This window comes from Botrytis porri, assembly GCF_014898465.1.
Source record: "Botrytis porri strain MUCL 3234 chromosome Unknown BPOR_018, whole genome shotgun sequence".
Lineage (NCBI taxonomy): Eukaryota > Fungi > Ascomycota > Leotiomycetes > Helotiales > Sclerotiniaceae > Botrytis > Botrytis porri.
In genome coordinates, this window is record NW_024066092.1 from 574,700 (window position 1) to 597,689 (window position 22,990).

General features: G+C 26.9%; 4 protein-coding genes across 4 annotated transcripts; 1 reads left to right on the forward strand and 3 right to left on the reverse strand.

Annotated features, from left to right (window-relative positions):
- Positions 1 to 500: 500 nt before the first annotated feature.
- On the forward strand, positions 501 to 2,140 carry EAF01_010911 (uncharacterized protein). Its single transcript, XM_038919168.1, has 3 exons — positions 501 to 981; positions 1,106 to 1,261; positions 1,356 to 2,140. Exons 1-3 carry the CDS (start codon positions 934 to 936, stop codon positions 1,830 to 1,832), a joined length of 681 nt encoding a protein of 226 aa, XP_038765451.1. The 5' UTR covers positions 501 to 933; the 3' UTR covers positions 1,833 to 2,140.
- Positions 2,141 to 17,326: 15,186 nt separating this feature from the next.
- EAF01_010912 (uncharacterized protein) lies at positions 17,327 to 17,747 on the reverse strand (the record flags this gene model as incomplete). The annotated part of the gene is made up of 2 exons (XM_038919169.1): positions 17,327 to 17,471; positions 17,545 to 17,747. The coding sequence occupies 2 exons, from the start codon at positions 17,745 to 17,747 to the stop codon at positions 17,327 to 17,329; spliced, it is 348 nt and encodes a 115-aa protein (XP_038765452.1).
- A 1,538-nt stretch (positions 17,748 to 19,285) lies between these two features.
- Positions 19,286 to 19,690, reverse strand: EAF01_010913 (uncharacterized protein; the record flags this gene model as incomplete). The annotated part of the gene is made up of 1 exon (XM_038919170.1): positions 19,286 to 19,690. One exon carries the CDS (start codon positions 19,688 to 19,690, stop codon positions 19,286 to 19,288), a length of 405 nt encoding a protein of 134 aa, XP_038765453.1.
- Positions 19,691 to 20,704: 1,014 nt separating this feature from the next.
- On the reverse strand, positions 20,705 to 21,568 carry EAF01_010914 (uncharacterized protein; the record flags this gene model as incomplete). Its single annotated transcript, XM_038919171.1, has 1 exon — positions 20,705 to 21,568. One exon carries the CDS (start codon positions 21,566 to 21,568, stop codon positions 20,705 to 20,707), a length of 864 nt encoding a protein of 287 aa, XP_038765454.1.
- Between the last annotated feature and the right edge of the window lie 1,422 nt (positions 21,569 to 22,990).

Here is a 22,990-nt window from a genome sequence, read left to right on the forward strand (position 1 = left end):
CTTCGGTCGTTTGGAAATGTGATTGGTCGATCGTTACTTCCTTTGTGGTGTGAATTGAGATGTCCTGGGGATCGAGCGAGAGGAAAAAAAAAGCTTGGAAGTTGGAACATCCTTTTGCCCACCCAGGTAAGGGTATTCCCGATCGGAAAAGAAAAGCTCTATGTTTGCCGTGTTGAGTTCGTAATTCTTCTCCATGTATCTATCTATCGATCATAAGCGGCACTCGTTGATAGGTGGGTATGTACTTGGTTTACATACATTTTATGAGGCTCATTATATGATTTCTGTTTATTACCCATCGATTGGTTCATCTGCGATTCTGCGCATCTTGTTTATTTTTAATCACAGAGTATTACGACCTAATAAATACAATGTACGGAGGAGCTTTACGATGAAGGAGTACCGCTAAGTCAAGGGTATATAGTACCTCTATGTAGTTTGTACTTTGTAGATACTGGGTAATTCATTATTATGATCATAATTCTCATTAGTTCGATTGTCATTTGAAGTTAAACTCTCATCCCTTTTTACTCTTTCCACCACCATCTAATGCATTCAAAACAAAAAGTACCTAATATCTCCCTGTATCTACCTAGTACTTAAAACTAAATATTATACACCTCATCCTATATCCTAATTCCTAATTCCTAAACTATAATTCCATAAATACCAAAATAACGGTACCCCAAAACGTCGTGGTTTCCACCCATTCCACCTCCCTCCCTCCTCCCCCACTTCGATCGATTCATAATTTCTAAACCTTTCAAAAGTATTTCGAGGGAATGGATATAAAGGAAAGGGTGAAGGAAAAAAACTATACCACCAATGTGAAGAAGTACAAAGTAATCCTTTGTATTACAACCCTTCCAACCTCGAGTCATACATCTTCTGAAGCAACGTCGAAAGAAAAAGAAAAAAAGATACTCGTTCGAAATGATGTTATCTCCTGAACATGAAGAAGAGCTTAGGAAGCTGAAAGAGGTGAGTCTTTTGCTTTTCCTTCCTCTCACTCGTGTATGGGAGAGTATGAGAGAGTATGACATGGTCATGTATCTCTCAATACATCCATCTGGAGTTTGCATCGAGGCTTACCATTTCACAATAGCTTCAAGCCTTATATGCAGAACATGCCGCCATTAAAGATCAACAAGTTCAACAAAATGGAAGTCCAAGGCCAGATAGTCGAGATTCGGCTTCTTCCGATCCTATGATTTATCCCGGCTTGTATTCTCCAAGTGGTTTCGATGTACTACAAATTTTGGTACGTTTTCCATTCCACAATCGAAGCGGGCTAGATGGCTCTCGTTTGGGTGAAGTCTCTCGAAAGTACAGTCGTTCTAACATGACTCCCTCAGTTTCAAATTCAACGTCGTCCAAATCCCACATATCCCCTGGGAAATATCGATAGTGGTGTAGCTCTCGTCCTGTGCGATTCCGCTCGTCCTCACTGTCCAATCGTCTACTGCAGTGAACCTTTTCAACGCCTCACAGGCTACTCCCAAACCGAAATCATTGGCAAGAATTGCAGATTCTTACAACAACCTTTCAATCCACACACCTTTGATTACCTCGGCAATGCACCAACAATGAAGGGGATACAAAATCCAAAGAATGATCCTAACGCCATGGCAAAATCAAGCATTCGAACCGCTCTCGAATGTGGCTTGGAATCACAGGTTACGTTGGTCAATTATCGAAAGAATGGAGAACGATTCTTGAATGTCTTGACGACCGTACCGCTTAAATGGACGACCATGGAAGGAGAGGAAAAGAATTATATTGTCGGATTCCAAGCGCAAGCTCCACCAATGTTTAGACAAACTTCGGCTTGAGTTTTGTGAGGGTCGATTTAAATGGGTCTCCTCCTTGTGATGATTCAATGATCTTCTCGGATATGATTCACGTGTTGATTAATCAATGGTGGTGTAGAGTTATGCTTTTTTCTTCTTTGCTTTTTATGATTATACGGAATTGGATGATACCCCTCAAATTTCCTAGATGGGATTTGAGCATTATTAGATGGTCATTCAGCGATCGGTACATGGAGTATGGGAATTGCTAGGTTTGGCAGATATATACATATGGGATGGGATGGGATGGGATGGGATAGCATGGTGTTGGTGGTTTGTTTGTGAGAGGTTATTCGTGGAGAATATCGTTTGATGATGTGTAGAACGAGAGGATATACAGTAAGGGGGGTTAGCTAGGAGGATGATCGTCTACAGGGATGTTTAGGATGATCAAGTATCCAATCCGAAATCACAAAATAATAGTAACAAAAGTTTGAAGTAGTGTTTGGGTTTTGGAAGTGTGGATGTGAGTATGGTGTAAAGTGAAGTGAATTTGTCTATGGGTACATGTATGTATGTGTATCTAGTCCTCCAATACTTCTCCGTATTCAAATTTTCCCATAACGAAGAATTCATCCTTGGTAACCTTGGGTAGGCACTTGTCACATTTACTTAACTGATAATAACCATCCATCCCTTTCCACTCATCACAATTCCTTCCATCATCTTGGTCTGGCTTGGTAACCTTACATGTAAACAGACTCCACCATCTCCATCTCCATCTCCATCTATCTCTTCACTTACACGAGGAAATTCCCAGCCCAACCTAATCTACACTATGACGAGAGAAGAAAAAATCTCGATTCATTCAATGACGAGAGAGAGGGTGAACTGCGACGGGTTTTGCTAGATACTCTTGCTACTTTGCGCGGTTATGTCGGAAAAGATGATGTGTGGGAGGAGGAGTGTGGGAGGGGAGGGAGGGGGGGTTCATTCGGATATGTATGTTGATATCGATAGATAGATATCTCGCAGAATATAGTAGTCGGATTTTTCTTATCTGATATCTTGGAGGTTAGTACTAGAATACTCGGCAAAATCACTAAAGATATATAATATAAACTAAAATTGAATATAACATTCAAAAAAATTATTTTAATTCAATAAAAGTTTGTATAATAATTTATATATATATTTTCCATATAAAAATAAAGTTTTATAGAATTGAAATAAAAAAATAAAAGAGAAGTAATATATTAAAATTAATAAATTAATAAAAATAAAAATAATTTCATAACACATTTTAGATTCTATTTATCTTTATTCATTTTGAATCTTTTATTTTTTTATTCTAATATTTAATTAAAAATTAAATAATGTGTTATCATAAAAAGAGTTTTCTTTTTAATTTCTCAAAATAGAAAAGTTATTAAAGATTAAAGTTAAATAAATGAATGAATCGAAATTTCTAATTTTTATATTTGATCTTCTTGAAAATAAATGAATTTACTTTTTCAAAAATGATAATTTTATATGATGGATTATTAAGATAACTTCGAACATATTATATATAATATTCTTATCTTCTATTTAATCTTCTTATTCAATATTTAAAAATTTATTATTCAGACTATTAAATCAATTTCAAATATTTGATATATATTATTCTTTTTTCGTAATATAATTAATACAATTATGTACTTTATAAATTAGAAATTTCTATTTTTATAATAAAAGGTTCTAAAAAGTTGTTTATATTCTGTTTTAATTAGGTTTTTAAAATAAAGTATTAGTATTAGTAAATTTATAATCGATTCAGTCTATCTATAACTAAGTTATACTAATTATATAATATGTCTATATGTTTTTAATTTTATAAAGTAAATAGAGAAAAATAATAAAAAAGCTACCCCTTTTTAAAGTCTATTTAAATCTGTTATTATAAAATCCTATTATATTATAGAACCTTTTAATATTTTCATTTAATCTATTATAATCCTTACAATTCTCTATTTCTTATATTTATTTCTATTATTCCTTTTTATTTTATTCAATTTCTTTTAATATATTAAATCTTATAATTAATATATTACTATTCTATTATAAAAATATCTTTATTCTTGAATTACTAATCTCTAAATTTATTAAATCTTATTTATAATATTAATGATTTTAATTTCAATTCTATTCAGAAAATACTTCATTTTTAACCTTCTCTTTTCAATACTTCAATTAAACTAGGTTCTATTTTAAATCTATTATCTTTATTACTATTTCATTTTACTAATATTATTCCTCTAATAAGAAAGTCTTAAAGCTTTATAATAAAGAAGATTAATAATTATATAATTAATCTTGACTTACATTTAGTATATTAATAATTTAGAATAAATTATATAATAAATATAGAATAAATTATAATGTTGATTTTTAATATAATATATATTTTAGAAAAACATAAAAAAACTAAGGAAAGATTTTCTTGGAAAAACCTATTAATCTTTATTATATTCGAATTAGAATATTACCTTTTACTTTTTTCTGAAGTTATTGAATTGATATTTATTTGAGTTAAGGAGATATCGTTGTTGGTGTTGAGAAGGGGGGTTTAGTATATTTATATTAAAATTATTAATATCGATATTATTAATAATAGGCTTATTATATTAAATATAATTAATAGAAGAGATTAAATTATAAAATTTTATAATAATCCGGGCTTTTCAGTATTCAAAGGTCTTATAGAAGGGTTTCAATTATAAAGAAGAAGGTTCCTGGGTATAAGAAAATAAAGGGTGAAAACTTTTTAAAAAACTTTATTTTTTTCAAGAAATATTTTATAAAAAATACATTAATATAATATTTAATATTTTATTAATATATTTATAGCTATTTTATATAATAAAGAGAAAAGTTAAACCTTTTAAAAAATATTTATAATATATTAATTTAAGTATACAGCATTTTATATTAGTATATAATATTATTACGAAATACTAATTTCAATATTACTATTACGACGGGTAACATTGGATCATGTGATAAGTGTCATGTGATAGGATGTTGGAGTCTTTGGAGCTTAGGATCCAAGGAGCCAGGAGCTTTTAGAGCTTAGGATTCAAGGGATCCAAGTAGGACAGAATCATGGGTTCTGTAGAGCAGGAAGGTTTATATAAAGAGAACGAGTCTCATTATAATATAGAGCTTCGTGCTCAAGAACAATTATTAGTTTTATTATTATAGTTATAAGAATTGTAACTAGTTATAATCTTATTGAATTTCTATTTGAAGTTTAGTTTAAACCACTTTGAGAGATCTCTAGACACTTTTATATGATTCTAAAGGCAGCTCCTGTAACAACTACCTTATATAGTAGATAATATACTATCAATTATAATTGAAAAAGTAATAACTCTTCAATATAGAGTATATATTACTAAAGCAATAACATCCTAATATTATTATATCTATTATTTCGATCTTATTCAATTATTTAGTTCTATAATACAGTCTTATCCTTTGTATTAATAGAATGGTTCGATAGATCTTAATATATTATATTCTATATTAATAAAGTAATCTAATAAAAGGAAAGAGAATAAGAGATATTAAGTTTTAAAAAGAAATTATATATTATTGATATATTATGGAAGAAGGTGGATTAAAGGTTATAATAGAATTCTCGAAGGATTCGAAGTACTAGAGGGTAAAAACAATCCTTCAAAAAGGATATAACATTATAACTAATTATAGTTTTTATAATATTTTGAAAAGAGTTAAATAAAAAGAAAGGGATTATTGTAATAAAATAGAAAGTATAAGGTTTCTATAAATATATTAAGGAATTTAATAAAGGGAAGGTTTTTAGATATAATAGATTTATAATATAGACGATTTGAAGGATTTGAAAGTGTTGGGACAGGGATCATGTGACTACGCTAGCGTTGACGCTAGCGTCTTCCGACACTACAGTAATACGTTTCGTAACCCTAGCTTTTAGAACCTTAAGTAATATAACAACAGTATAAACCATAATACTATATTGACTTCATTATCCTCATAATGATATTAATACTAATTAGTAATATTACAGATCAGAAACCTGATATCTTAATTTTAACCACAATGTATAATTTAAATTAAGGTTGATATTTCTTTAAAGAGACATAAATTCTTATATTATTCTAATGTGATTTGATATTTGCTTTTATGTGAATAAGAGCGATCGGCAATATGGTAATGGTTTTTATACTAATTTTAGTCTATATTTTATTCTTCATTGTAATGTGTATTAAAGAGTAAGAATTAGTAGTATTCAATTCGAGTTTAGTATTATACTCTTCGAATTCAAACTTTGCTATATCTTGACAGAATCAATATCCCACTATCTACTTATTATTCGTCAAATATAGCAGGATTATTTACAAATTCTCCCACATCTTGAAAGCATTGTATCGAAAATATCGAGTATCCAGCCCTAAAACAATTCGACGACACCAAGTCCATCAAATCCATCATCGAATCTCTAATTCCAGTTAATATCCCATTATCTACTTATCATTCGTCAAACATAACAGAATTATTCGTAGATTCTTTTGTATTTTGAAAGCGTTATATCGAAAATATCGAATATCCAGCCCTAGAATAATTCGACGACATTAAGTTTATTAAATCTATTATCGAATCTCTAATTCTATTAGAGATTATACTTGATAATTATAAATTGATAATGAATAAATGGAAAGATTATTCTTTCGATATTAATCATACAAACGAAAAGAAAATATAAGATTTCTATAAATATAAGTTGTATGAATATAAATTCAGTAACTTTTATGATAAGGAGTTGTAATTAAATTATATTGTAAGTTTTAAGGATTTTAAACTAAAGCATTTTTTGTTCACCGGAATATAATTATTATATAAATTATAATACGAACTTTGTATATATAAACTATTTATTACAAAGTATATAATTTGTTTAAAATGAATGATCAATAAAGCACTAGTCAATATAAAATTCATAATATTTCAATAATAATTGAATCCTGAAATTACAAATGCTTTTAAAAAGAAAGGGTTTTAATTTTGATTATTAAGTATACTTGAAAGAATTACAAAAGAATTGAAAATATTACTAATTATTTTCGAAATGATTAAAGTAAAAGATTTAATTAAATAAGCTATTTATAATCAAAATAAACTCCTATAATTCTCAAGTACTATATCTAAGCTATCAAGTATTAACTCATATCGATATAATAATAAGGGTAAAGATGTTGAGAAGTATAAATCATATATTCCTTTTTTATTAAAACTATTATTATAATAATAAACACTAATAATTTGAGATTATATTATTAATCTTTTTATTGATTTATTATTTATAAAAGAATATTATAGTTTAATAAAACCAATATTTATTCAATTTATTCAATAATTCAATATTAAGGCTATCCTAATATCATTATAATTACATTCCTAATTTAATCTCTAAAATCTTAATCAAAAGTAATCGAAATCAATTCTAATAAAGGTATAGATATCCTATTAATTTAATAATAATATAGTTCTATAATAACGAATCGGATAATTAATTAATAATCCATTCAATAATAATAATAATAATATAAATAAAGGAAAAGGAAATAATAAAAATAAAAATAAAATATTTTAAATTGAAACTAATAATACAAAAACAAAGGAGGAAATAATCCAGGAGGTATTAATATTATTCAAAACACTTTATCTTCTTAAAGACCTATAAATATCAATCAGCTTTTAAGTAATCTTACAAAACTTTATAATAAAACTAATAAATATAACAATTAAAATAACAATTTTACTCACAAATTCTCGATCTTTTTTAATAATTACAAACATATCAATATATCTATATTATTATTAAAAAACATATTTCTTATTATATTTATTAATACTATATTCAACTTTTATTATACAAATTTAAACAATTTACCTAATATAATAACTAGAATTTATAATTTAATAATATTTATATTTAAAGGCTCAAAATATAAGCATAACCTTATACAATAATAGAAAACCATTATATTTAAAAGTGTGATAGTAAAATCAGATAATAAAGGGAAAACAATGTTTTAATATTTATAATTTATAATTATAAAACTTTGTTATATATATAAAGAATTTAACTTTATAATAAAAACAGAAAAATTATTTTATTAAAAGATTATCATTATATATACTCCAGTATAAATATACTTTTTAACTTATTTTCACCTTATTAAAAATATTCTAAATCTTTTAAAAGAATTACATTCAGTTATTATAATATAGGAACAAGCTTATTCCAATAAAGCTATAACATTCTATACTGATTGTAAGTATTACTACAATTGAAGTAAATATAATTAAAATAAAGGTTTCGAATAAGGTAATCAACATTTGTTCAAATTATATATATATAAAAAATGCTTTGTTTATAAAAAGAAAAATTACTGATCAATTCGATATAATAAAAAGGAATGTAAAGAATCCTGATATAAATATAAGGAATAGTTTAAAAACAATAATTTCAATAAAAACTTTAAACAATTTCTTATTAAATATAAAGAACTTGTTAAAGATTCTGATTCTAATATAAACAATAAAATTGCAGCTTATTTCTTACAATTCAAACTCTAAAACCTATCTATATAAAAACCATATTCAAGCTTCATTACCCAAAATGGATTTATGAATAAACAAAAGATTATTAAGAACCTATTCAATAAATTCCTTATATATATTCTAATATATTAATCTTAATCTAAAAATATAATATATATTAGCAAATATAATACAAGAGAATTTTAAGAAATTATTATCAATATAGCTGTAGTATAATAATTAACAATAAATTATAAGCAATATATAGCATATAAAACAATAATTAAGAACGTTATTTTGAATACAAAAATAGTAGAAATTATAAGTGTAATATTCGGAATTAATAAAGCCGAGTTGATTAATTCAATACAATTAAATTTACTACTAAAAATTATTGAATTTTATATTATGAATATAAAAATATTGTTCTTACTATCCCTTAAAGATATAAACAAGCTTAGCATATATTATAATAATATTCTTAATATGATTGTTATAAATAATATAGAAGAACAATTCCTATACATTCATTATAATAAATATATAATACTTTTATAATATATAAATATATAATAATTTATATAACGAATTATTGATAATAATATATACTACTTTACTGATATAAAACTATAATATTTACACTATCACTTCAGCTATTTATTAGCATATAAGCTTTTACAAATATTCCAATAAGCTAACTATAACAATATTATATAAATTAAGATTGATAAACTTACCAAGTTCTATTAACATTATTAAAAGTATGGAAAATCACTAAGTTAATTCAAGTTCAACCTATAAGATAATATTGATTTCAATCATTTAATTATAATGAATATAATATATATTAATACCAACCCCATTCTATATATTATTAATAAAGACATATAATTCTAAATAGCACAATAATTAAATAATATTATTACGAAGTATATCTTTAATATACTTCGAAAATATTAAATAAATATTTACACTAACCCTTTAGATTATATTATATATAATGCTAAAAAGAACTTTATCAATAAGGAATTTGTATAATATACAGTAATTATATTAACTAGAATGAAAAATATACTAGTTGAAGTTTATTAATTAATTAAAATTGTTAAACATTATTATACAATCATTAAACAAACATATAATATTATTATTAACAAATTAAAGAATTCTATAATAAAAAAGATAATATTACAAATAATTGTTAAAGTAATAAACAATATTACAGAACCAGATAGATTAATTTCAACACTCTTAATATTTAAAACATACCCATAAATAATTAACCTTGATTCACTAGTATTCACAATCTTATAATAATAGATTACAATTAAAAAGATAATAAACAAAATCAATAAGTTATAAGCAATAAGATAGGTATTAGATATATTAAACCAATATAACGGATTATTTATAATAATACTATATAACCTATTCATTAACTTAAAGATTTAAGTATAAAAAGAATATAAAGATTGAATAGATCTATATTACTTATTAGAAATAAAAGATGAGATATATATTATATAACTAACAAATAATTTAATAAAGTTTTATATTACCCAAATTAAACCATATATAAAAGAAAAAAATCAATTTCAAAACCAATTTTATAAAGAACTTGTTAAACTAATATAAATAGTAGAACTAATACAATTTAAGCAATTTATCAAAGGTATATAAAAGATACAATCAGTATAAATAATGTAAAATATATTATAAAAGAATAAAAGAATAACTTTACTAAAAGCCAGTAAAGTTAAATTAATTATTTTATCAATTATTATACAAAATAGAAACAAAAAGGAGATTCTTTTGAATTTATTTAAAGACTCTTAATTTCTATAATTATCAACCTTTTAAATTATAATTCTTATACTAATAATCTTTTTTATAAACAAAAATATTAATTATATTGAATTTGAAAAACAAGTATTGAATTTAACATTCTATCTCCCAAATGATAATGAATTTAATAATATTAAGTATACAGATTATTTTACAACATTTATTAATGATTTAATATCAATGATTTTTATCAAATTAAAACAAAAAAAGGTTAATAATTTAATAAAAAATAGTATTTTTTAATTTATAAAAATTATAAATATACCTAAAAATATAAGAATATTCAATTTATAATTTATTAATGAAATAAAGAATAAGGGAATTAATAAAACATTCCTAAAATCTCAACTAATAATATAAATATAAAAGGATTAAGAAAAAAGTACTGTTTTGATATAGTCACCTATAATATAATAAATCAGCTAATAAATAATATTATTAATAATAGCTATACTTTCAAAAAGCAAAATAACCATAAGTATTTATAATATTATATAAGTATATATACAATTAACATTAAATTTAATCCGAAAATTCTATATATAACCATTAGCAGAGATGAACATTTCAGAAGGTTTTATCCTACAAATAGTATAACTATTATATAATATCCTGAAAACAAGCAACCATTAATTTAATATCTATCATAAGTATTATATTAATACCTTTAAAATAATATAATCAACTTATAATTCATATCTCCTATATATAACCAAGGATAATACAACATTTAATATTATAGAACTATAAATAAATAATACACTTATTATTATTAATAACAAATTTATAGATTGTAAATAAAAAGAATTCTATAATACTAAATTTATAACGAAAAAGCATGAGATATTTATATTAGATACATTATTCAAGTTCAATAGCGGATTAATTACTTAATAAGACAATGATATGATTTACTTTAATTAAAAGAATTAATATAAAAACCTATACTTAATTAAATCAGAATCATTCGATATATAAGGAATATATAAAAAATTAAGAAAATTTGTGATAATAAAGAATTAATATATTATATAATATACTCAAGGAGTATATATCATAATAATATATTAATCAAAAATAATTTTTGATCTATCTTATACTATACAAATTGTTAATTCTAAGGAAAAAGATACCGATTCTCTTAATAAGCATATTCAATAATAAATTGACAATTCGAAAAAAGGCTTACAATTTGTCCCATTCAATATAAATTCTCTAAAACTAATTATATTCATTAATGTATTTTTTATCAATAATAAAGATTTATCCTTTCAGATTGAATATATTATTATTTTAATAAACAAATATAATAAAATTAACATTATTTATTAATTATTTATCAAATATAAAAGAGTTATTAAAAGTATACTAACATTAAAACTCTATATTATGATTTTAGATTTTAATATTAGTATAATAATTAAAGACACAATCAACAAGATCTTCCCAAACTGTAAGATCCTATTAATCATATATATCAATTCCAAATCATTTTATAATTATCTTATAAAATTCGAAATTATTAACAAAAAAAGATTAATAATTAATGTAATAATAATTCGAAAGATATATAAGAAACAAAAGATTATAATGATTAAATGAATTAATAAAGATTCTAACCCTACAAATGTAATAATTAAATTTAAGCTGTATTAAGCTTTAAAAGATTTGATTAACAATAATACTATAAAGATTAAGATTATAAAGTGGATTGAAAGAAATTAGAAGAATGAATGATTATACAGGCAAAAGAGGTATTAACTAGAAGGATATAATCCAACGACTTTAAAAAGTTGTCAATATTGGGATAGAGATTATATAACTATGTTAGCATTGATGCTAGCATCTTTCGATACTACAGCAATATGTTTCATAACCCTAGCTTTTAGAACCTCAAGTAATATAACAACAATATGAACCATAGTACTATATTGACTTCACCATCCCCATGGTGATACCAACAGAAAGGATTACTTGGGAGATTATTTATAGATTTTAATAAAGAAATTTAAAAGAGGGTGAGTTTTTATTTCCTTTTTCCATTTACTTTATTTAATTAGAACTATATATAGGTATATTATATGGTTTTAGTATAGCTATATAGACCGAATCGATTATGAATTTACTACTACTACTATATATTTTATATTATTTGTAGAAAATTATTATTTTCTTTATAAATAATTAATAATGTATTATATATTATAAGAAAATATAATTAATATAAATATATTATAATTTTTATTATATTTTAAAACTATTTTTATATTATAATATACATATAATCGTATTGAATTAAATTAATATAATATTAAGCTTGAAATTGATTATATATAGCTCTATAATATATTCTTTTTAATTTTATAACTTTTAATTTTAAAATTAATTTTTAAATATTTATTAAATTTATTATATTATTAAAAACTTTTTTAAATAAAGAATTAAAAAAAATATTAATATATATTTATAAATAAAACTTTTTAATATAATATAATAAATATAGGCCCTTATATTTATTATATAAAATTCTATGATAAATATATTAAATTACTTAAACTATAAATTATAAAGTATAATTAATTTATTCAACTTTTAAAAGAGAAAAGATTTATTTTTTGTATGTGATAATAGGAGGTTAATTGTATTATTAATAAAATAATATTTTAATATTATATAAATAGAAAATTAAAAGGTTTAATAAGAAATAAAGATTTTAATCTTAATAAAAAGAATGTAATGCTATAAAAAATAATGTAATATAATAAAATATATATATATATATATATATATATACTTTATTCTAAATTTACTTATAAGATTATATTAAATTGAAAGATTTCCTTTGAAATAAAAGAGGAAAGAAAAAAAGAAGGAAAGAAATAATGAAAAGGAATTTGCTTTATATAAATATAAAACTTCAATTAGATTTCTAGAAGTATTAAAGATATAATTATTACTATATTAATTATTAATTAAAGAATCAAAATTGAATATTAATCTTATCATTATAATCTTAAGAATGAAGAATAAAAAAGAAATAATTTCATAATAAAAAAGTTAATATTCTAAATAAAAAGAAATTCAATATAAATCCTCTTATAAATCTTTATATTATATTTTATAATATTGATTTTTTCTAATTAAAAACAAAATATTTAGTTTTATAAATAATATATATAATCAACGGTAAAAACCCCGAATGTTATCATTTTATGTATTGATATTTCAAATGTCAGATTTATAATTAAAGTGATTTTAATTAGTATTTTATAATACTTATTAATTTTTTAGGAATTAATGAAATAAAAAGAAAAGTGATAAAATTATCAATTAGAATTCAAGAAATTTAATAAATTAAATTATTTTGGAATATCTTTAAAATTGAAATTAAAATTTAATTTAATAGTTTTCCAATTGATTTTGTTACAGTAATCAAGCTTTAATATTAACCTTTCTATTATTGAAATACTATTAAATTGAATTTTAATTTCAATTTTGAAGATAATTTAAAATAATTTATTTTATTGAATTTCTTGAATTCTAATTAACAATTTTATATCTTTTCTTTTTATTTTATTAATTCCTAAAAGGTTATATATTAGATTCGAAATTTGTTAGCTTATAAATTTAATAATGATGTAATGAAATAATAATATTTTGTTTTGTTATATACTAGTTGAGGTATTAATATATGAAATGATGATATTCGGGGTTTTTATTGTATAATTAATAAGTTTTAAAATTTATTTTTTAATTCAAGAATATTTATCTAGAAAAAAAGAAAATAAAAGGTTTTAAAAAATCTTAAAGTTTTTAACATTCTTGAATATTAAAATTGAAAAAGAAATAAATAAAAGAATATATATATTTAATATATTTAATATTAATTATAAAGTTTTAACTTCTATAATATTATATATAATAAAAATATTTATAATAAATTTATCTTTAATTACAATCTTAATTAAAAAATACAAATACTAATAATTATATAATTGATTTATAAAAAGATATAATATTATTATATACTTTTTATATGGAAATAACTTTATATTAATATAAAAACAAAAGTTTTTCTTTTTTAAAATTTAAAATCTTAAGGATTTTTTTTTAAGAAATTTATTTATTATTTTTAATTTAATAGAATTTCTAAGAATTAAATATATTATATTATAATATTTTAGATATTAATTATATTTATTATATTATATTCTAATTTAATTTTTTAAATTTTTTATCATATATCTCTTTTTATATTTTATTATTATATTTTAATAATTCATTAATAAATAAATAATTTATTTTTCATAATCTTTAATAATATTATTACCTAAAATTCATATAATATAATATATTATAATAACTATCTTTAAAACTCATAAGTATAGTATCTTTTTTAAATAATATAAAACTTTAAAATAATTCAAATTAATTAGAAATTATTAATAAATATTTTTAAAATAATAAATAAAATAAAATATCTTTTTTTCAATGTATTTCTTTTCTAAATATAATATTTAAATAAAATCTTTAAAAATGAATTTCAAGAATAATATAATATTTCTTTATATATTAAGTTCTCTATATTTATAATATTATAATTCGATTTTCTATAATTTAAGATTGTTACATTAATAGAAATATATATTTATTTATATTACTAAAAAAATAAAGTTATAAATAAAATAAAATAAAAATAAACTTTTTTTAATTAATTATTATTAAGTAGAATTACTTAAAGATTTTGTTTGATTAAAAATCTTAGATTCTTAGGTCTACATTATTTATATTATAGAAAGTATATATAAGAATATTCAAAATTAATTCTGAATTTCCTAGTAGTATAATTTCTAAGATTACTTAAAAATATATACTTATATATATATATAAATAAAAAAAGCTTATAATAATTAAAATAATAAGGAAGTATAATTCTAAAATACTATTTTCTAATTAATTTTATAAATAAATAAACAAATCAAAAGAAAAAGCAAAATCAGAACCAATTTATTACCTTCAACTTAGCTTATTTATTTATTACATATCTTTTTTATTTATATAATACAAATATACTCTTAATATTATTATAATTAGAATTATATACTATTTGAATTCATATTATCGTTATATTCTAATCTAAATATTTTCAATTAAAAATCCAAAGCTTATACTCAAATTATATTATAATTAGAGTTTTGATATATATTATTCTTCTCAATACTCTTTACAATTTCTAATCTTTCTAAATTATTCATATATATAATATTATAATAAATATTATCTTTATATCTTTAATAAAATAACCATTAAAGAAAAAGGTATAATTATAATATGAAATATATAAATAATTATATTTTAAAAATATAATATTAAATATATAATATATATATCTATATATTAAAAAATATTTGAATTATTTGAATTCATTTTAAATACTAAAATTCACTTGAATATAAAATATATAAAATAAAGCTTCAGCTTATCATATATCATTCTTTTTTATAACAAAATCCCTATAAAAATACTGTTTTCTTATATAAATTAATTATTTATATAATTCTTTAATCTTTTAAAGAATTGATTTGAAAATTGTATATATAAGAAATAACTATATAAAGAATATTCAGTTTAAATAGATCTTTAAAATTAAAAAAATTGATAAAATTATAGATTTTTAAAATTGAAATTTTTCAAAATTTATAATATATAACACTTTTTTCATATAAAAAAAGCACTTTTTTTAAGTTTTTTAAGATTTTCAACTTTAAGGACCTATAACTTTATTAGAAAAATAACTAAAAATGTTTCATTTGTTTTTTTTTTAATTATTTCAATGATTTTCAATCTAATTTTTTTTATAAACTTAATTTATAAATTAATTGAACTAATATATAATTTAAAAGTCGAAGAAATGAGGGTTTTTGATGTGTTTTCGCTTAGTGTACGATAAGCTGGGGCCTAAACTCTTATAATAACCATATGTAGCTTTTTTAAAAGCTGTTCAAATAGATTTTTGTTTCTCATAAAAGTAGTATGATTGTGAACGCCTAAGCTATGTCATTTTCCCCCTTCAACTTTATGATTTTTTTCTGTGCCTCTTCAAGATCTGCTCTGAGTTTTCTTCTCGCCATCATTTGCGAATAAGGCGAGCATGCTATGGACCCGATCAAGGAAGAACCAATTATCTAGGAGGTTGTATAGTGCTTGGCCGATGGTTATGGGCATGGTGATGATTTTGTAGTGGTGATGTGGTGGTAATATGATGGTGATATAGGAATGATGTGGTGGTGATGTAGTGGTAATATAATAATGATATGATGATAATATAATGATAATGTAGTGGTGATGTAGTGGTAATGTGATGGTGATGTGATGGTCATGATTTTGTATTGATGTCTTAAGCAACGGACTCGAAATCAGGAAGAGGCAGTAAGATCGTAGATGGATGAATAATAGGAAGTTGTTATGGCGAAGATAATTAGATTTGAAATCATAAAGATTGAAGGCTTTTAAGTAGTTGGAAACTCGGTCCATCTTCCCTATTATCTTCTCTTTCCCCTCTCCCATTATGAGAAATATAACTATTCAGGAATTGTCGTTTTAGAGCCTCACTACTTGATACTAGAAAAGAAACAGAATCCTTGAATTTCTTAAGAGGAAACCTTACTGAATTCGATTTAACCATCTACTGTCCTTGTTTGTTTGCCTGTTCATTAATATTAGTAATCACACAATAGTACCAGCCTTCCTCGATTACATCATATCTAAAGTTATCAGAGACTTTCACATCAAGTCTACTACCTATTAAATGTGTTATATATCAGATATTGTATACTATAAATGTCACAGAGTGAATGCATCAAAGAATTTTAGGGATCAAATAGTTTCAATTGATGTAAACTATGAAGAGAGAAGAGCTAAGCTACGAAAGGGATCAGTATTGATCCTCCCTCAACTTTAATTCCAGATAAGTGCTACGTGCGCGTGCACCTCTGATAAAAAAACATTCTTTTTACTGTCGATGAATGTTCTAAGCCCTGAAATACAGGTTCAGAAAGGCTTCACAAAGCTTCAAAGTCCTCACCCGTCCCACTACCATCGAATTCACTCTTTCCCAAGCCCTTTCCCGAAGCTTTCTCAAGAAGAGCATTCTGAAGTTCCCGATTTCTGAGCTTCATCTCCGCAAGCTCATCTTTATATCGATCTCTATTAATCGTTAGCTAGCACGTAAATCCCTAGGAAGTTGTCATCGATCTTCATCAAGAATCCAATATCTTACCTTGCCGCACAAACTTCCTCGAAATTGTACTTCGCTAATGTGAGAGCTTGTTCCGATTCCTCTTTTTTGAGATTCAGAGCATGCTGTAATTCCTTTTCTTTCATCTCGAAAAAGCCATCTAAGATTACTTTTGAGTGCGCGAGTAGAAGATTGAGGGCATCGTGAGCTAAAATTGCTGTCAAGATGTAAAGAATAGTGATCATTTTGAAGATGTAAGTTGTAAGAGGTGACGTATTTGTAAAGTTTAGAATTTGTCTGAGAGGAAATTATTCCTGTTGCGATCTCTTATTGTTGAAGATTGAGATTGGTGGAGAGAGATAGTGAGAAGATGTTGAATGGTTTCCGTGAAACCTTTTGGTGATGAGCGAGAAGTTCTTTTGTGTTCTACTCGTACTGTTGCTAACATCCTGACTACTCGCTTATTCTTGGAGAACACTAAATTGTTACTTCGCGATTTCCAACGACCGTACTGCTTAATAAGCCGTAGAAACTGTACGCGGGGTGAGGAAGTTGGTAGTAGTGTATAGATGATCAAGAATTGTTATTATTATTGGTCATTTGATCAAGAAAGCGAGATTACGGTCATTGGAAAGAAAGAGGAGAGGGGTCATCAAGCAGGAGTGTGATTACTTAGTTGCACTAAATAGATGTGAAAGACTCTTGATTGCTACCGAATCATAGTAATATGTACGTGCTGATGAGGGAAATTTAATACTTGCTAGGATCACGACGTAACACAAGAGCTAGAGATGTGCAAACATAACCCTTTAAGGGGCTCTAACTAGTGTGTGTTCTTGTAAGATTAGTCTAGTATCGGGAGAAAAGGACTAATTTCAACCCATCTAGTAATATGAACTAATAATAAGCATTTAATACTTACCAGGATGAATCTTATCAAACAAACTAGAGATATGCAACATAAACCTTCGGGAAGCTCTGATTGGTATTTTCTATAGAAGACTAGTTTAGTATCGCGCGACGGATGAAATAAGTTGTACACTAAGGGGAAACTTTATACTCATGGCATCGAGAACCCCAAAGTACTGGGCACTAGAGTTGGTTTAGATTGAATTGATTGTGATATAAATCATGGTGTCTAGATATGCTGGATTTGACTTGAGTTATTTCTTTCGTAGCAGGGGTGGACGCAATCCATTGGATGAGTGTCTTTAATAGACCGTCGAACCTTATGATTGGAGTAGATGTGGCCATTCGACGTCATCTCTAAGAGGAATGCCCGAGATCTATGAAGAGAATAACGCAGCGATCAGTAGTCTCTCATTATTGCATCTTTTCACGTTCAGTAATACATAATTTGTCTTCTAGATGATAAGTTTGCAATATCGTATAAGTCTTGTCTACTTAATTGGCAACGTTGATATGGCAATAGCTAAAAACACTGATAAATTTGAAAAGTATCCTCCATATCTGCGGGAGATTTTGGTTCCTACCAACTCAGATCATAGAGATTCTCTATATCGTTCTTCCTGCCAAAACTGAATCCTAAAAGATCTCCAGTATATGTGTTACAATGGCTCTCCGTCTCAAAGTCGTCAGGTCGTTGAATCTCGATACGGAAGCTATCCAGCAAATGCACAATGGTCGTAGAACAATTCGGAGAAAGAACATTCAATGATGAGGTTTCCTCATTGGCGAAGCACATGAATATTTTCATTCGAATCCCTGCCATTTAAGTTAATATTCGTCTTCATTTTATTATCGAGGAAAGCGATCATCTCACTCACTCAGCCACCGAAGAAATCTGCTTGAGATATCTCGACTTCGAAACCGGATCCATCGACTTATTACTATTCAAGTGCTCATAATCCTCCTCTCCCGCCTCAAAGGCCTCTTCCCAAGCCGGCAATTGTGCAGGCGGACCTAGCGCTTTAGGATTCTCCCGGTAGAACTTCTTCAACAAATATGGCGAGGTCTTGAAATCGGAGATGGGATACCATTCTGGATCTTCTTCGCGATAGCCAACCCAAGATGCTCGAACGTATAGACTCTTCCATTTCTTTTTCACTTCGAGAATTTCTTTGACTTCCCATTCTTTGTGTTGCTCGTCTTTGGTTGTTGCGCGTGCTTTGGTGGATTGAGGGCGGGTTTCTGCGGTGGAAGTAGCAGCGGCTTGGGATCGTGCCATTGCGATGATGGTGATTATGAGACGGGGAATGGTTCGCTGCGAGTAAAATCGTGGAGATAGCTGGAGATGGGTGGCGTTGTGTGGGGGTAGGTAGGTAGGTAGGTAATTACAGGTGGCTGAGAAGAGGATGGTGATATCTGGAATATATTGCAGATGAAAGGGAAGGAAATTTCTTTTGTCGATGTGGTAGATATTATTATGAGGAAGGCTACATGGTATCCTTACTAATGCCCTCTCGCTACTCAAGTAAAGGTGAACTATTATCTGAACTTCATGATGTAGACGTGCGCCTTGTGTAGGCACTGCAGGGCAGTAAATATCATTCTCTCTTTACTCTTACAAGTGGATATGTGCGAAAGTCTTCTTAAGGGGGCAGATCAGACGACAGTACAAATCAGGGTGATCACATGGGCATGGGTCAAGATGTTAAATCTTTGTACAAGATACAGTTCGGAATGGAAAAATCAAGGTAAAAAGAGACAGGGCTGGTCTATAAATCGTAGGATACATTAGATGACCGGTGTGGATGCGACTGAAGCTATTTGTACGCCTCTTCAGAGAATTCGGAGACAACGTAGACTATGTAACCTACTCTTTGGAATTGATGTGGACGTATACAACAGCTAAAGGTAGGGTCTGATGAATGATTGGTATGATTGATATCATAGTAAGATTATGTGTCATCGGAACCATGCCATTCATTCAAGGAGGTGATGTGATATCATGTAGCTGGGTATCAATACATCTAGTGTCTTGGAAATGTGGAAGTTTTAAGAGTGAGCATGTAACGAAATCTCCTGGAATCAGATGATAGCTTCGAAGATCCCATGCATACTCTCATTTCAGTATAAGACGATTGCATGGAATCTGAGCACGTGTTAGACAGAGCAATTTATTTGTCACAACCAGGGAAATCAAATATACATGTAAGAGAGTTCTTAGATGGTCTTGCATAGAATTTGATATTCTGCATTCGTCGTATCTGGAACTATATTACATTGTATGAATCCCCCATTAACCCTTGACAGCCTCAACAAGTTGAATCTCACGAACTGAAGGCGAGTTGGTGATAAATTCAGGTGTCAAATATTCCTCAGCTTCCTGAGTCCAAAGGTATAGCTGATCACCCTCATTGTCCTCGTTATCGTTAAGTTCAAAGACCGACCTTTTGCTGTCGAAAACAAAGGTACATGATGGCAAGTCTTCACACTCCCACCGCGACTGCACATGAAAATCATTATCAACAGAACGTAATCCCGGTGGCCTATTGATAATGACATAAATTGCTTCAAAGTTATAATAATCAGATAATCCGTCAAAGGTGGCCATGGGGAAGTAAACTCCAAGCATCGATTCTGGCACAGCAAGACGCTTGACTCCATTGAACGTTCCATGAGTCAAATTAATCATATCTGCCTCGGAAGATCGATCATGAGGTTCAATGAAAAGATCATCCAATTTATCAGGAGATACATAGAGTATATCCCGAAGGGGATTGAAAGGAAGAGACAAGCGTGGGAAAGTGGGATCTCCGTATATTTCGATACCATGACTGTGTGCCCAGGTGAGGGTGATCTTGCGAGCCTCATGATTCACAAATAAGAGAGGTGTTGGGACGAGAATATTATCAAGAAGATCGTAGCGGAATTCGAAGTTTCTGTTCAGATCTTTAGTGCTGAATTTTTCACTGACTTCGTCGCAGTAGCCTGGATCAGATTCGGTGAAGATTCGGGGTTGCCAACATCCTCTTTTGTAGAAGTAGAGTGCTGGAGGGAATTCGGAGGGAAGAGACTCTTTCCATATTTCAGTACGTAACTCAACAGCGAGCCTAGAGAAGAGGGGAAATGTGGAAGGCGAGGTTGTTGTTGTTGTTTTCATGGTTATTACGTATCGTGATTCTCCGATGGGCGATGGGCGCTGGTGTGAGTGATGTAAAAGTTCTTGAGAGTTTCTGTCAAATTAATGGAATGAGAGATACCAAATCTTGCTGAATCTCGAGTATCTTAGACGTTGTTGAGTTTCTGCGATTGTGTTTGGCCCTAGTTTCGAAGTTCTGTTTGCTTCTATTGCGGCGCGATTTTAGTAAGTTGGTAGCTCCCATATAATATTCCTGTAAAGAGTGTCTGTTGCAGTGTGGATCACAAAAGATATCGTAGATTGAAAATTTGGAGCTATTCCTCAAAATTATCTTGTGTTGATCATTAGGTCAAGAACTTGAATGATGTTGAACTTGGACCTTTTTAAGAGACCCTGGTGGATGGGGAAAACAACGCTAATCCGAACTAAGCTCTTGCTTCACATGCTATGCCCTAACGACTTTGAATACAATCTGCTGTCGGTAAGAAAAATTGCTCCTTTTCTGTTCATAGATGTGCTAGACTTATATAGAGCCTCCGCTAGCCGCAATATCAAACAACGCTGATTTGGGATGCTTGTGCCGCTGAGGAACAACAACCACAATCAAATGAGAAGGGTTGTAGACCTAATCGAAAATTCACTAAAAACGTACACAAAAACAGAGGATATTCCCGATTAGTGTTTCGTACCTACTTGCAATGTGTCACATGTTATAAATTCACAAGCTCGTGTTGATCGTTATTCAAGTGAATAGAGGTTCAAGCCTTACCTAGTCAAAGAGAAAAAAACAGGTTAGCAGCCAAGTTGTACACATGAAGTTAAAAAAAAAGTGGCCCTGGCGAACTCTGCAAAGACGAAGATACCAAAGGACGGAAAGCTGCATTGATTTCTTCGATATTCCTCAGGAAATCTCTACATCAGTTTCATTTATTGTAATATCATAATGCTACAAGGGTATAAAATCATACGCATTTCATTGAAGAAGGTATTTCCCGAGACCCAGTGAGATTGAAAGATAGTATAGGGAGTAAAAAAATGTCTGTTTTTTATCTTACATTATTGAGATGGTGCCCTGCTTAGCTTTAAGCTATCAGAAGTCGATGGGCTCGAAGGAATGGAGTAACGGGGACTTTCTATGTTAATTGTTTAGACGAGAGGTTGGGATGAAGGCTTTATCGATCAAGCTGTGAAGTGTGAATTTCGTTCGAGGAGGGGTGTTATTAGCTTCATCCTCAAGTCCCACAGTCTGAAGATGTCATCCAGCTTTCTCTCCACAACAAGTAATCTTGCAAGTTTAGTAAAAAAAATAACCCATTATTGAGGATTGCTCTATCATCCGAATTAGTACCGTATAAAGAGAATCCTGGAATGACCGTAGTTACCCACTCATTTATAGGCTGCGCATAAATTATCTATACCCATGAATTATCTGCGGATAATCCG

What these genes read in the sequence shown, in the direction of transcription:
- EAF01_010911 (XM_038919168.1), top strand. Translation starts at nt 934, where the DNA reads ATGATGTTATCTCCTGAACATGAAGAAGAGCTTAGGAAGCTGAAAGAG. An exon ending in AGCTTAGGAAGCTGAAAGAG is followed by an intron (nt 982 to 1,105) that starts GTGAGTCTTTTG and finishes ATTTCACAATAG; the next exon opens with CTTCAAGCCTTATATGCAGA. An exon ending in TCGATGTACTACAAATTTTG is followed by an intron (nt 1,262 to 1,355) that starts GTACGTTTTCCA and finishes TGACTCCCTCAG; the next exon opens with TTTCAAATTCAACGTCGTCC.